The following is a 14110-nucleotide window of genomic DNA, read 5'->3' as shown; positions in this document are numbered from 1 at the left end:
ACTTTATGAAGCTTGATCATCTTTGAGAAGCTAACTCAAGAATCAGTTCCAACAGACTGTGGAATCTCAGAGGGAAGGCAGTGGGTGGGAAGAGATCAACCAAAGACCTTGTATGCATATGTGCATAACCCATGGACACAGACAATAGGGTGGTGAAGGCCTGGGGCGGCTAGGGGCAGGCTAGAAGGGGTCAGTGGGGGAAGAAAGGGGACATATGTAATACTTTCAACAATAAAGATTTTAAAAAATCAGTTCCAGTACGTGGCCTTCTCTAATAGATTTAGGCAGAATTAAATGCTTTCCCTTCTATACTTTTAGTACATTTATCCTCTCCAGGGCTTTTGACATCGTATTACAGCCAAAGGTATGCCTCCTCTCTCGCCAGACAGACTTCACTAAGGACAGTGGGTCCCTCTCATTCCCAGCCTGAGCAAGCAGGACATGTGCTAAATGCTTTAGGTTCATCTGGGCCTCGATGACTGTTTAAGCGATGTTCATAAAGAGAGAAGCTGTAGAAACATTACCGGTACTCCGCTTTTCGTTTTCAACATCTATAAACGTCCACTCAGATTAATGACATGTTTTCTTTATTAATTGGCAAGAGATGTGGCCCCTTTGATTCAACATATAAGCCTTTTCTTTCTAGGAGAGTTTACGCCAGAAATGCAATTGCGGATAAGGCAAGAAATTGAGAAGGAAAAGAAAACAGAACCTTGGAAAGAAAAATTCTTTGAAAGGTTTTATGGAGAAAAGTAAGTGCTAGAGCATTTTTCCTCATTTCTCTTAGAAGGAAATGAAAATGTAATTCTCTGCTTCGCATAGCATACTCATATGCTGTAAAACTCAATAAACCCGTGATAAAAGGCAATAGTCCCTCCGTGTAAGAAACTGCAGGGAAAATTCTAGTGGCATATCAGCACTTAAGTTATTAAAAATGCATTTTCAAGGGTTTATAACTAGTCCATGAAAATTCATTTTGGACTGAAAACAGCATGAAATCCCATGGAAGTCAAGTTTGGCCTTCTTAACTGGATTTTAGTAAAAATCTCCGCTTTTATTAATCCAAGTTATTTTTATTAATGAATACCTTAGACTTAATTCTCACATTTTCCCCAAAATACTGACCATGCAAATATATCTGTTTAGTCTTTATTTCGGGGAGAGCTTGAGGTGTTACCCTTCACTCTATCCATCTTGTTCTTCCGGTGCAACCGGTTTTAAATTATTATTTTTATCGTGTGTGTTTCTTTTCAAAATAATACTGGCCACACATAGTGTGGTAGTGACGGAACTAAATTGAAAGTATTTCTCCATTGCTTCACGGTTAGCGGGACATACATATTGTACTTGGGCAGAATCGGCGTCTCAGAGACCATCCGATCCCTAGGAGGAGGAGGGATTAAGAAGCTGACAACTGCCCTAGCCGGTTTGGCTCAGTGGATAGAGTGTTGGCCTGCGAACTGAAGGGTCCCAGGTTCCATTCTGGTCAAGGGCACATGCCCGGGTTATGGGCTCGATCCCCAGTGGGGGGTGTGCAGGAGGCAGCCAATCAATGATCCTCTCTCATCATTGCTGTTTCTATCTCTCCCTCCCTCTTCCTTCCTCTCTGAAATCAATAAAAATATATTAAAAAAATTTTTTAAAAAGCTGACAACTGATAGTAACTTGAGATCCTCCTAAGTCGATGAATTTGAACTTTAACTCCCATGTACACGAGTAATGCTTAGATTAATGCTCCAGTGTTACTTTGTGTAAAAGATACTGAGGTCATGTAGGTAACAACACCTCTACCTTTGGACTCATTTCACAACCGCCCCCTCCCGCCCCCGTAAAAGAGGAAAAAGCATCAGAAGGGACGTCACAGGGGCCGTCTTCGCGGAGAGGAATCGCATGCCTGCCCGCCTCCTTACCCAGCTGCCAGCCTTTGGCGACTGGCCCCAAAGCGGTGCTCTTGAGTAGGAAGGCTTGTTTTCAGGTGCTGTCCTGGGACCTTGGACACGTAAACGTATTTAAGCAGAAAGTAAAAGGAGATAAATTACAAATGTGGCAGGCTAGTTGTATGCCTTCATAGATAGTCACTGGCAGTGTTACTCAAGCCTGGCCGTATCCGGTCCTCATTGGAGCTTTGGAAAACAGGTACAGGTTTCCAGAACCCACCCCAGACCTAATGATTGGGCATGCCCAGGAGTGACGAACAGAATATTGGGAGCACTCTTTTCTGTTACGGCAGAAGCATAACTGAGGCATTTACCTCCAACACGCCGGTCCTGAGTTATGACTGGTGTGGGGCCCATTCTGTTATGAACCCAACATTTATCCAGCTTCTCCTCGGTGTCAGACACCATCCGAGATGCCAGAGGTACAGTCACCTGTGAGCTTCCTGGCTCTGCCCTCAGAAGGCCTACATCCCAGAGTCCACGTAGCTTTCCTTCCTCCAACAAATAATCATGGCGCATACTCTGGCTATGACATGTTTCTAAGAGTTTTGCTAATGTTACTTCACGTAATTCTCCCAACAATCCTGTAAGGTGGATAGCATTATTATCCTGATATTTTAAAAATGGTGTCCAAAACGGAAGGACAGTGAAACTTAATTTTACCTGATTTATAAGGCATAGCTAAGGAGTTTGCTCAGTGTCTTAATCCTACAAGTTCTTCTCAGAAAAATTCATACACATACATTTTAAAAAATATATTTTTATTGATTTCAGAGAGGAAGGGAGAGGGAGAGAGAGGTAGAAACATCAATGATGAGAGAGAATCGTTGATCAGCTGCCTCCTGTAAACCCTCCATTGGGGATGGAGCCCACAACCGGGGCATGTGCCCTGACGGGGAATCGAACTGTGACCTCCTGGTTCAGGGGTTGATGCTGAAGCACTGAGCTACACCAGCTGAGCCACATACATTCTTTTACATGGAATTTGGGGTTTCACAGACTCTCATAGGTTGATCAGGCTAAGGGCCCCTGCCCCAGAGGGTGACAGCTACAATACTGTAAGTAAGGCTCCAAATGCAAACAGTTCTTTTTAACTGAACACCTTTCTTGCCATAGTTTTCCATAGAGTTTCTGTCTCTTCAAGTTACTGGACTTCTTGCTTGCTTTTTCCTGCCTTTGATTTCATATCGGATGACAGATGTATTCTGGACGTTTCATTGACTGCCCTTCTAGTTTTGTTACTCTCAGATTACCCATATTTCCCCAACTTGTCAGGGGTTTTTCCTCTAGGATCACACATTTTCACTTGACTGACACCATGTGCCTTTTTATTGCTCTAAGTTTTTCCCAAAATGTTGCTATCCAAGTTCACTTCTAGTTAAATCTGTCTGATTCCGTTTTTTTCTCTTTGTTTGAGGTCTTTATGATGGTTCTTACTGGCTTACTCTGCTTGTGATACAGTGCTGTAGTATATTTGTTTTAGTTACTTAGAAATCACCCACGCATATGCTAACTCAGAATTATAAGAGTTGTTCTGATTTGCAGTTTAGATTTCTGAGGGCAGTGTTTCCTTTGTGTGGTTATGTGGTGTGGTCTAAGCCTCTTTTTTCTATGCCTTTTGCCATCTTAAATCTATTTTCCCATGAAAATAAAATGTTGATATAGGCATATTTCACGCAGTGCTGTTTTCTATATGATTTATATGATTTCTACATGACCTGTATGATTTATAAGTGTATATACACTTTTTTTCTGATAGCTCAGTTGATGTTTTTTTTTCTTCCCAGATTCTAGCAGAAATTTGGCTGCTAGTGGATAGATTCTGTATGTTCTACACTTAATTTAGTATCTAGGCTGGTATCCCTGCTTGACCTAGCCCCCAAATACCTTATTTCTAGCTGATAATTCTGCTTTAAATTTGTCTGCAATGTAGCTATTCTGTTCCTCTCAGTACAGTATAGTTATAAATGATAGCTTAGTTTGAACCCATCTTAGGGAAAGCTGAAAGAAAAGAGACTAATTATGAAAGCAGCACCTTCTATCTTCTTTTCAGAGAGTTTTAGTAAAGAAGGCAATGATCAAACACCCACAAAGTGTATTCAACTTTTTCCCCTTTCATTTTGAGGATTTAATTTAAGTAAAAGGTTGAAGATTTCTCGGAGGTGTTTTCCTGCATTGATATTATTAGAGCTGTATTTCAGCCGTGTTTCTTGCTCTGGAAATGTTCTTTCTCCTGCTTATCTCTGTAATTGCCCGTAGTGCTCTAATGTAATGCACTTAGATCATCCTATTCCCTTGCTAGCTGATGCTGATCTGGTAGCTTTGTATGACAGGAAACAGTGATTCACAGTATCTTTGATTGTAATCCTGATTAACTTTGCCTTATGACCTGAACATTAGGGTGGATTATTTCTTAATCTTCTTTTCTTGTGGAATATTTTTACAGTAAGAGATCTACATGAAAGAGTTCGTCTTGCCTCACACAAATGTAACCTAGCAGAATCCACTCTTATGACCCCAAATATGTTTGTTATTCTTTAACAAAAAGAATAACAGTGAAATCTCCATGTTGTCTTAGGTTAGATGCTTAGATTCTAAAATAAGGTGATTGAACAACAGTTCTTTAATTGGTTTAAGAGAACTTAATCTTCAGAAGTCATTTCAGTGTCAAGATTTTATAACATACCCATCTTCCATGGATCTTAATTATTTGGTTATGGTGCATCCTTTGAAGGCTGTTATTTTCTTCTATAGTGACAGATTTCTACTTTATGACTTAAAAACTCTTAGATCTTATACATTTTTTTGCTTTTCTGCCCATATTTTCTGATCTTTTGTAGTATGTAATTTTCTTATTCCTTTTACAAACAGTTGGTAAGGTTCATATCTCTTTGCTTACAGAATGAAAATCTATATCTGTGGTAACCAGAAATAGTTATAATTATAAAGTAGAAAAACCAAGTCATTATGAACTAATTTATATAAATTGAGCATGTTACTTAGTGATTATAAAGTTCATTTGATGCATTTGCTTTTATTAAATACTATATTTGTGAGAGATCGAAATGTACCTCTTGCATTTTGTGGTTGAACAACAATGTTTCCAATTTCTGTGCAGGTTGGGCATGTCAAGAGAGGAATCTACAAAGCTCACTGCTGGACCAAACAGTGATGGAGCTGAAAGTAGTTCTTCATGTGGGACCTCAAGTCTTCCAGGTCTTTCTTCACAGGCTCCCTCGGAAGAACAACAGCCAAAAATCATGAAAAGTCCAACTTCTGCAGAGCCCGAGTTCTGTGCTGGGCTCTGCCCTATGGTAGATGTAGGAAAAGAGGTAATGGCAGAGTCGGAATCAGAGGATACCTTGATCCCTGAAGAATCTGTGATTCAGGAGGAAATTGCAGAAGAGGTAGAGACCAGTATCTGTGAATGCCAGGATGAAAATCATAAGGCAATACCTGAATTTTTGGAGGAGTCTGAAATTCCAGCCAGTGCTCACGAAGAGCCCCAGATAGCAATTCCTGAAGAAAACTTGGAATCTTGTGTTATAATGAACGATGCTTTAGAGACTGTGCCTCATCTTGAACTTAAGGTGGAAGAGAAATCCGAATCTCCCCAGGAAGAAATGTCAGTGGTTATTGAGCAGCTAGAAGTCTGTGACTCTCTCATTCCTTCCACTTCTTCTGTGACTCACCTCCATGACACAGAACATAAGGAGCCAGAAGCTGAAATAGAGACCAATGCTCCAAAAATGAAAACAGGGTCATCTCCTTTAGAAGGCCAGTCTCCAAAGGGAGGGATCGCTGTGGACATGGAGCTGCAGAGCGATCCTGAGGAACAGCTTTCTGAGAACGCTTGCATCTCTGAAACCTCCTTCTCCTCTGAGAGCCCAGAGAGAGCCTGTACCAGCACGCCATCCCCCGGCGGGGAAACCCAGTCTACTTCCGAAGAATCATGCACTCCAGCCTCTCTTGAGACAACTTTTTGTTCTGAGGTATCCAGCACTGAAAATGCAGACAAATACAATCAGAGAAAGCCCGCTGATGAGAACCTTCATGCATCTCTGATATCAGAAACATCTCCCATATCCACCTCACCTGAAATATCAGAAGCATCGCTCATGTCCAATTTACCTTTAACCTCGGAAGCATCCCCCGTATCCAATGTACCTTTAACATCAGAAGCATCCCCCATGTCCGATTTACCGCTGGCCTCAGAAACGTCTTCGGTGTCTTCCATGCTTCTCACCTCTGAGACCACTTTCGCATCCAGTTTGCCACCTCCTTCAGAAACATCTCCAGTTTCTAATTCTTCCCCGAATGAAAGAACAGTGCAGCAACAAAGAAAGTCCCCTTCCCTATCCGAAGAACCACTCTCTCCACAGCAGGATGAAGGTCCTGCCCCTGCCAAGCCCCCGGGAGAGAGCCTTCTCTCTCAGCAGAAGACTCTGTCCAATGCTCTGGAGCCCACCAAGCTGAGCCCTTCTGCCACTGCTCCCGAAGCATTCCCCCCCAAAGAACTCCACAGCAAGCCCCCGACTCAGCAGCCTTGTCAATCACACGTTGAAACAGAGAACCTGCCCTATCCTGCTTCGATTCCCGAACTTCCTCCTGCAGAAATCACAAAAGGTAAAAATGAGAACGTCCTGCCGAGAACGGAAAAGAAAGGGGCGTCTTCACCATTGCAACTGTCTGTCTTTCCTGAAGAGACAGAGAGTAAGGGAAATGAGCTCCCATCCGCAAAGTCACAGGACCAGCAGTATGTCTCCCCGGGGGAGAAGGCTTCATTTCCAGAAGGCTCCAGAAGTAAAACCCATAAGCAAGGAAGCTCACAGAACCGGCTGGACACCCCGTACACTCCCAAGCTGTCCGAGCCCTCCAAGTCACCTGATGGCGGAAGAAACGACAGCAGAGAGTCCGAGATCGCGAAGAGGAAAACCGCAGAGCAGCACAGCTTTGGGATCTGCAAGGAAAAGAGGGCGAGGATCGAAGATGACCCATCCGCCCGGAGCGCGTCAGCCGGCAGCCCAGCGGAGAAGGAGCAGCCCCCGAGAGAGGAGCCCAGGGTCCCTCCTCTCAAGGTACGGTATTCTACAAAAATGAAGAAGAGGGAAAAAGGCACTTCCATACATAGGCTTTCCCTGCTTAGATTCTGAGTTTCCCCAAAAGAAATGCGATTTTGCTCCTTCTGGGTGTTATGTAGCAGTTGATCATCGGACACTCCCCGCACCAGTCTCATATGAAGGCATCCTTTGTAAGACTGTGCGTTGAGCTAATAGGAGTTTAGATGCATGTATGTGTTTAGACCTCAGCATTTAAGGGAGACGAAGTGGGGAGGGAGAACAGGGCCTGGGACTTGTCCACAGGCCACTGAGATGCAGGGTCTTTGGGGGATTCCAGGGTGTAGGACAGAGCACTAAAAAAACTTGGGAAAATTTGAAAGCTAATTTCGTGGCCTTTAAAAGCTCAGAAGAACTAGAGAAAGAAGTCAGAAATTCGAGGCATGCACTAAAGAGATGAAGGTACTTGTTATCCCTTCATTCATTTTCCAACAAACATTGAACTCCACCAGTGCCTCGCATAGAGGGACCTGGCTTTTGGAAGAGCCTCATTAAATTTCCTTCAACAAATCAATGAAATTGCTTTCTGAACCCTGAAGGGGAATGCTGTGGATATATAAGCATACAAATCCTTTTTTTTTTTTTTTAACTTCTGAGCTAGTGAAAGAGGTATTTAACTTCAGACGAAACATAAAGCCTGTGGACACACATTTCTATGTAAATATTTCCTTTTGGTCCCAGTAGATTTTAACTCGTGGAAAACAAACCTTTTATATAAGTTGGCTCTTCCTGATAAACTGAAAATTAAGTATAATTCAAAGGAAGTCTGTTTAATAATAAAAAAAAAAATTCTACCCACTATAATTTAAACTTATTTGGTGCTTTTATCTGAGTCCATTTATATTGCTCTACAATAAAATGGATTATTCCACATAGGATTGGTCTAGAATCATAAACACACACAAGCTTTGCTTTTCTGAATCTCTTTTTATTTGCTGTGCTCTGACACCTTTTTATATGTGACTCATGATCTCCATCAGGTTGGCTTTTAAGAGTGTGGCTGTAGTTATTGTTTAATAAAGCAGTCCCTAGTAAATGAGATTCTAGAGCTGTAAAAGATGAACATAAAACACTGCTACGTGTTTTAATTTCTAAAGCAACAGAAAGAAAAATACTAGCATGCTTTTCATGGGAAATCTTTTTAAACATATTCTTTTTTGCCAAAAGCTTATTTTCAAAGTGATACACACTTTATGTAAAGATAGATAAATAGGTAGATACTACAGGTGTACTTGGTATGTTTGTTTGGTCTTGAGGTCTTAAGTGTATCGAGGCTTAGTTTTTTAATGTTTTAAATTTCTTAGACTAAGGGAAATCTTGAAAAGGAAACACGGAATCCCCTCTCTGAATTCACCCTCACTTGGGAGCGTTTGAATTAGAAGTGAGACATGACAAGTTTGAAAATGAGAAATGAGGTAGCTCAGGAAGGTAATTCCACCTGCCAGCCTTCCATACCCCAATTCCAAAGTGGCATGATCCTGGAGTATGTGTCAGGTGTTTACAAGGTGAATATACAGTGGTTAAGAAGAGAGATGTTTTCTATGAAAGCTTTTTCTAGGCGGGGAAGGAGGACGTATAGGGCATGTCCCAAAGGCTCTCCCTGAGGCTCGGTGCTATCTGGCCCAATGTCGATCTGCATTACTTACAGTTTCTTCCAGAGTAAAATGAGGCCTTAGCTAGGTCCCTTCCAGCTCTACCAGCCTATGATCTAGGTTGTTCTCCGTGACTAGAGAATCGCAGGCGTTGCTATGGTGTGTGGGTTGTTAGGTCTTGTGCCTCCTGATTGGCCATGACTGCGTCTCTTCATTAGCATGAGTAGGTGAACAGTGTGGGTTGGGACATTTACAAAATTCAGCAAATTGTGGATTACCAGGATCAAAAGAAACTGCCTGACTCATACTTCCTTTTAGAGGCGGAAAACCAGAGTCCCATCTTTCTAACAGTCCTGTGAAGGAACTGGACACACACTTTTTGTGTGTGCTTATTACATGTGTATAAAGCAGCAGGTGTGGCGATACAAGGATGCATAAAAACAAGGATACACAACTAGGGTCTCTGGCTTGGGAAGGGTATTGGAGACACTGAAGGACACAGTGATTTGCGTAGCATCACAACGTTTCTCTGAATAAAGTCAGGATGAGAATTCATCTCCTGACCCCTGGCTGGAGGGGTGTGTGTAATTAGGACAGATAAACTCAAGTAGAGTTAGGGTCCCAGATTTTCATGGCAGCAAGGAAGATCATTTAAAAGCTAAATCTCTCTATTAGCTAACCTCATTGTCTTGTTAGCCAGCCTCATTTTAACAGGCTGGACTTGGTTTCCATCTATAGGAGGCATTAGGATGATGCTTCATTTCCTTTCCAAATGAAATCACCGGGTTGATGTCTTCATAGTGTAAAAACAGAGATTAAATGTTTAATTCTCACATCCATGCTGCATGTCATGTCCCTTTGTACCCTGAAGGCCCATCGGGGACTCAGGGGTAGCTCCTGCCACATTATGAAAAAATGCAGCTACTGTGATGTGTCATGTCTCCTCTGTGACCACGGACCAACGTTATCTTTCCGCTCTCCCTCCTTGCAGATCCAGCTTTCCAAGATCGGGCCGCCTTTCATCATCAAGAGCCAGCCCGTCTCCAAGCCAGAGTCTCGAGCCTCCCCCAGCACATCCGTGGGCGGAGGCAGGAACACGGGGGCCAGGACCCTGGCGGACATCAAGGCTCGGGCCCAGCAGGCAAGGGCTCAGCGAGAGGCAGCGGCGGCCGCAGCTGTAGCCGCCGCAGCGAGCATCGTCTCGGGGGCCATGGGTGGCCCGGGAGAGGGTGGCAAGGCCAGGACCCTGGCACATATCAAGGAGCAGACGAAGGCGAAGCTCTTCGCAAAGCACCAAGCCCGAGCCCACCTCTTCCAGGGCACGAAAGAGGCCCGGCCGCCTCCGCTCGGCTGCAAGGAAGGCGCTCCGAGCTTCGAGGTCCCTTCTACCCCCGAGGCCAAACTCGAAGGCTCAACCGGCGTCATCATTGTCAACCCCAACTGCAGGTCTCCCAGCAGCAAGCCCACGCACCTCCGGGAGGTCACCCCTGCCCTCCAGCCACCTCTCCAACCCACCAGACCCCCAGACGCAGCCTCTGACTTAGCCGTGCATGGTGCTGAGGAACGCGTCCCCGTGTCCCACGTGTCTGAGAACACGGTTTCCTCTACCTCGTCCGAAAAGAGCGACGTGCCCATGCTGTTTGGTACCAGCGCTGTCCCCGTGTCCGTCTGCAGCGCCGCTGTGTCGGGAGCCATTAAAGAGCATCCCTTTGTGAGTCCCGTCGACAAGCCCTCCGTCCTCGACAAGCCCTCCGTCCTCGTGTCCGTCGACGGTGCAAACACTACCATTTCTGCTTGCAACCTAAGCGTGTTAGCCGCCGTCCAGGGCACGGACGCTCCGTGCATCGCCGTTGTACCAAAATGCGCCGAGAGCCCGGCCCTCCCCGCCGCCCCCAAGGGCGCCAGCACCGCGGGCTCCGTGGGTGACACGCAGGCGCTCACGTCCAGCAGCGGCGCCGGCGGCCTGGTCCCCGGGCAGTACACCTCTGTGCCAACCCTCTCCATCGCAAAGAACTTGCCAAACCACCTCGCCACAACTTCTGTCCTGGTTCCCTCGCCGGGAATGAGCCCCAGGTTCCCTCCCGAGAAGAGAGCCATGCCCGGGGGTGACGAGCAGGCCGTGCCCACGGGGACCCCCGGGCAAGCGGCCCCCGGCTTCAGGGAGGCGGGAGCCGTCACGGACCCGCTGGTGGCCCGCCCGCCCATCGCCGTGTTTACCGGAAGCATGTTGACCATCAACTCTTACGACTGCCCCCCCAAGTTCAGTGCCGAGAGCTTGGACAAAACTTCGGGGCCTCGAAACAGGGCCGAGAGCTGTGGGAAAGCTCAACACCCGGGGGCCTTCGCCCCGGCGGCCGTCAATAGGTCGATCCCCTGTAAGGTCATCGTGGACCACAGCGCCGCCCTGGCCTCCGCGGTGTCCCTGGCCGTGGCCGTGGCCAGCGCAGAGGCTGGCGCGGACGCCCAGGGCAGGCCGGGGAGGACAGAGGTCGCCGTGCAGCCCGTGGCCTGTCCCCAGGTGTCCGTGATCAGCAGGCCAGAGCCGGCTGCCAGCGAAAGCCTCGATCCCGGGGCCAGCGTCATCGCTGGGTCTGCAGCCAAGCCAGACTGCAAGCCGCTGCAGGCCCCCTGCCCAGGCCTCCGGGAGGCGCCCCTGCTCGTTCCAGAGAAATCACACCAGGCGACGGCGGCGACTGGCAGCAGCTTTGCTGAGCAGGCACGCGGCCCGGCCGCCTTCAAAAGCGAAGCCGACCCAGCCGGTGGCGGCCCGTACCCCGCCGGTGGCCGGCTGGGCTGGAAGGAGGAGGCCGCGAGGAGCGCGGGGCCGCCGGGCAGTCACTCGGGGCCGAGCAGACCGAAGGAGCGTCCTGAGCTGGGCTGTGCCAAGGCCGTCAAAGCCGAGCGGGCCGGCTACCCGCACCCGGCGGAGCTCCACCCCAGGAGCCTCCTGCCGGGGGCCCCGCTCCCCGCGAAGCCCGAGCCCCATGCAGTGGACAGGGGCTTCCGAGTGGACACTGGGGACCTCCCCGGCCCCGAGCGGCCCCCTCCGGCCACGGAGGCCGCCCCGGGGGTGCAGCAGACGCCGCACAGGAAGGTCCCCATCTCGGGCCCCGGGGACGAGGCCGCGCCCTTGGCCGCGGACACCTTGAAAAGAGCGCCCAACGCAGGCAGCTCGAGCTGCCGGCTGTCGTCCGTGGAGGCCAACAACCCCCTGGTGACCCAGCTGCTGCAGGGCAAGCTGCCGCTGGAGAAAGTGCTGCCGCAGCCCAGGCTGGGAGCCAAGCTGGAAATCAGCCGGCTCCCGGCGCCCCTCCAACCTACCTCAGCCGGGAAGGCAGCCGCGGAGAGGAGCGTCCTGGAAATGCCCTCCAGCTCCCCGAACCCCGACGGGAAGGGCTACCTGGCGGGGACCCTCGCGCCGCTCCACATGCGGAAGCGCGAGAACCACCCCAAAAAGAGAGCGGCCAGGACGGCGGGGGAACACGTTCAAGTCAAATGCGAGCCCGGCCGGCTGCTGGCGGAGCCCGAGGTCAAGGCCGCGCCCTGCGTCCTGGGCCCCGGCCTGGCCCCGCTGGGCCCCGGGCAGCCCTTCCAGCAGGAGTGGCTGGGCAAGCAGGCCCCGCCGGCCCGGGCGGCCCCCGGCCCCGACGTCAAGCAGCACAAGCGGCTGCTGCCCGCCTGCAGCCTCCAGCAGAGCCCGTTCCCCGCGGACAAGAACGGCGGCTTCCACCCCCATCCCGACGCGGGCGCCTCGCACCGGCAGCAGTTCTACCCGATGCCCGTGGCGGCCAGGGGCCCCGTGCCCACCGCGGCGCTGCTGCCGGCCCCCGCCAAGGCCCCCGCGGGCTGCGCGGCCTTCGCCTTCAGTCGGCACCTCGAACAGAAGGGGCTGGGGGAGGCGGGCCTGGCCCCGGCACCCCACCAGCTGAGGTTGGCCAACATGCTGCCCCCCAACGTGCCCATCAAAGAGGGCGATGACGTGGGGGGCGCCGCACACGCCCTGCCCAGCAAAGCGCTGGTGCTCCCCGCGCCGCCCCCACCGCCCTTGGCCCTGCCCCCGCCGCCGCCCCCGCCGCCGCCACTACCTCCACCTGCGCCCCACGCGGAGGCCCCCGCCGAGCAGAAGCAGCCCCCCGGCCCCGGGGAGACGGCCAAGCGGCTGGGCTGGCCGCCCACGGGCGTCTGCAGCAATATCAAATCCGAGCCTGTGTCCTTCGAGGACGGCCCGGGCGGCAGCTGTGACCTGGGCCCCAGGCAGGCCGCCTACGACCAGAAGGAGGTGAAAGAGCAGCTGAAGGCGCTGGCGCTGAAAAACGCCGAGTTCCCCCCCTACCTGCTTCCTGAGCCACAGAAGCCTTTCCCCCCGCTGGCCGCGCAGAAGCTGCCGGGGCCGCCGCCGCTCTGCGGGAGCTACCCGGCCATCCACTTCGGCGGCACGAGCTTCAAGCGGGCGGCCTCCGCCATCGAGAAGTCCATCGGGATTTTGGGCAGCGGCCCTGGTGCCAGCGCCGCCGCCGCCGCCGCGGGCCTGCCCGGCCAGGGCGCCCCGATGCCCGCGCAGAACTTCGCCGACAGCAGCAGCGCCGAGGAGCTGGAGCTCAAGTGCTCCTGCCGCCTGAAAGCCATGATCGTGTGCAAGGGCTGCGGGGCCTTCTGCCACGACGACTGCATAGGGCCCTCCAAGCTCTGCGTGGCGTGCCTGGTGGTGCGGTGAGCGTGCGTGTGCGTGGCGTGCCTGGTGCGGTGAGCATGCGTGTGCGTGGTGTGTCTGGTGGCGCAAGGCGTGTGCGTGGCTCGCCTGGTGGCACAGTGAGCGTGCATGAGTGCGTGGAGTGCCTGGTGGTGCAGTGAGCGTGTGTGTGCGTGGAGTGCCTGGTGGTGCAGTGAGCGTGTGTGTGCGTGGTGTGCCTGGTGGTGCAGTGAGCATGTGTGTGCGTGGCGTGCCTGGTGGTGCAGTGAGTGTGTGTGATGTGCCTGGTGGTGCAGTGAGTGTGTGTGATGTGCCTGGTGGTGCAGTGAGTGTGTGTGATGTGCCTGGTGGTGCAGTGAGTGTGTGTGTGCGTGGCGTGCCTGGGGGTACAGTGAGCGTGCGTGTGTGTAGCGTGCAGCGAGCATGTGTGTGCGTGGTGTGCCTGGTGGCGCAGTGAGCGTGCGTGTGTGTGGCATGCCTGGGGGTACAGTGAGCGTGCGTGTGTGTGGCATGCCTGGGGGTACAGTGAGCGTGCGTGTGCGTGGCGGCGTGCCTGGTGGCGCAGTGAGCGTGCGTGTGCGTGGCGGCGTGCCTGGTAGCGCGGTGAGCGTGCGTGTGCGTGGTGTGCCTGGGGGTGCGGTGAGCGTGCGTGTGCGTGGCGGCGTGCCTGGTAGCGCGGTGAGCGTGCGTGTGCGTGGTGTGCCTGGTGGCGCAGTGAGCGTGCGTGTGCGTGGTGTGCCTGGTGGCGCAGTGAGCGTGCGTGTGCGTGGCGTG

General features: G+C 51.0%; 1 protein-coding gene across 3 annotated transcripts in view; it reads left to right on the top strand.

Moving 5' to 3' along the window:
• ASXL3 (ASXL transcriptional regulator 3) overlaps nt 1-13934 on the top strand; it is a gene marked incomplete at its 5' end in the record, with an annotated part of 185596 nt that extends 171662 nt beyond the window's left edge. For all 3 annotated transcript variants that reach the window (XM_079785113.1, XM_079785111.1, XM_079785112.1), the window contains 3 exons: nt 647-752; nt 5056-7015; nt 9638-13934. In XM_079785113.1, the coding sequence (XP_079641239.1) occupies nt 647-752; nt 5056-7015; nt 9638-13360 (5789 nt within the window). In that variant the 3' untranslated portion in view covers nt 13361-13934. The remainder of the gene's footprint in view (nt 1-646; nt 753-5055; nt 7016-9637) is intronic.
• Nucleotides 13935-14110: the final 176 nt, after the last annotated feature.

Source organism: Cnephaeus nilssonii (genome assembly GCF_951640355.1).
Source record: "Cnephaeus nilssonii genome assembly, chromosome: 11".
In the NCBI taxonomy this organism is placed as follows: domain Eukaryota; kingdom Metazoa; phylum Chordata; class Mammalia; order Chiroptera; family Vespertilionidae; genus Cnephaeus; species Cnephaeus nilssonii.
The sequence above is the reverse complement of the archived record's forward strand: the minus strand, read 5'-3'. Positions and strand labels throughout refer to the sequence as shown.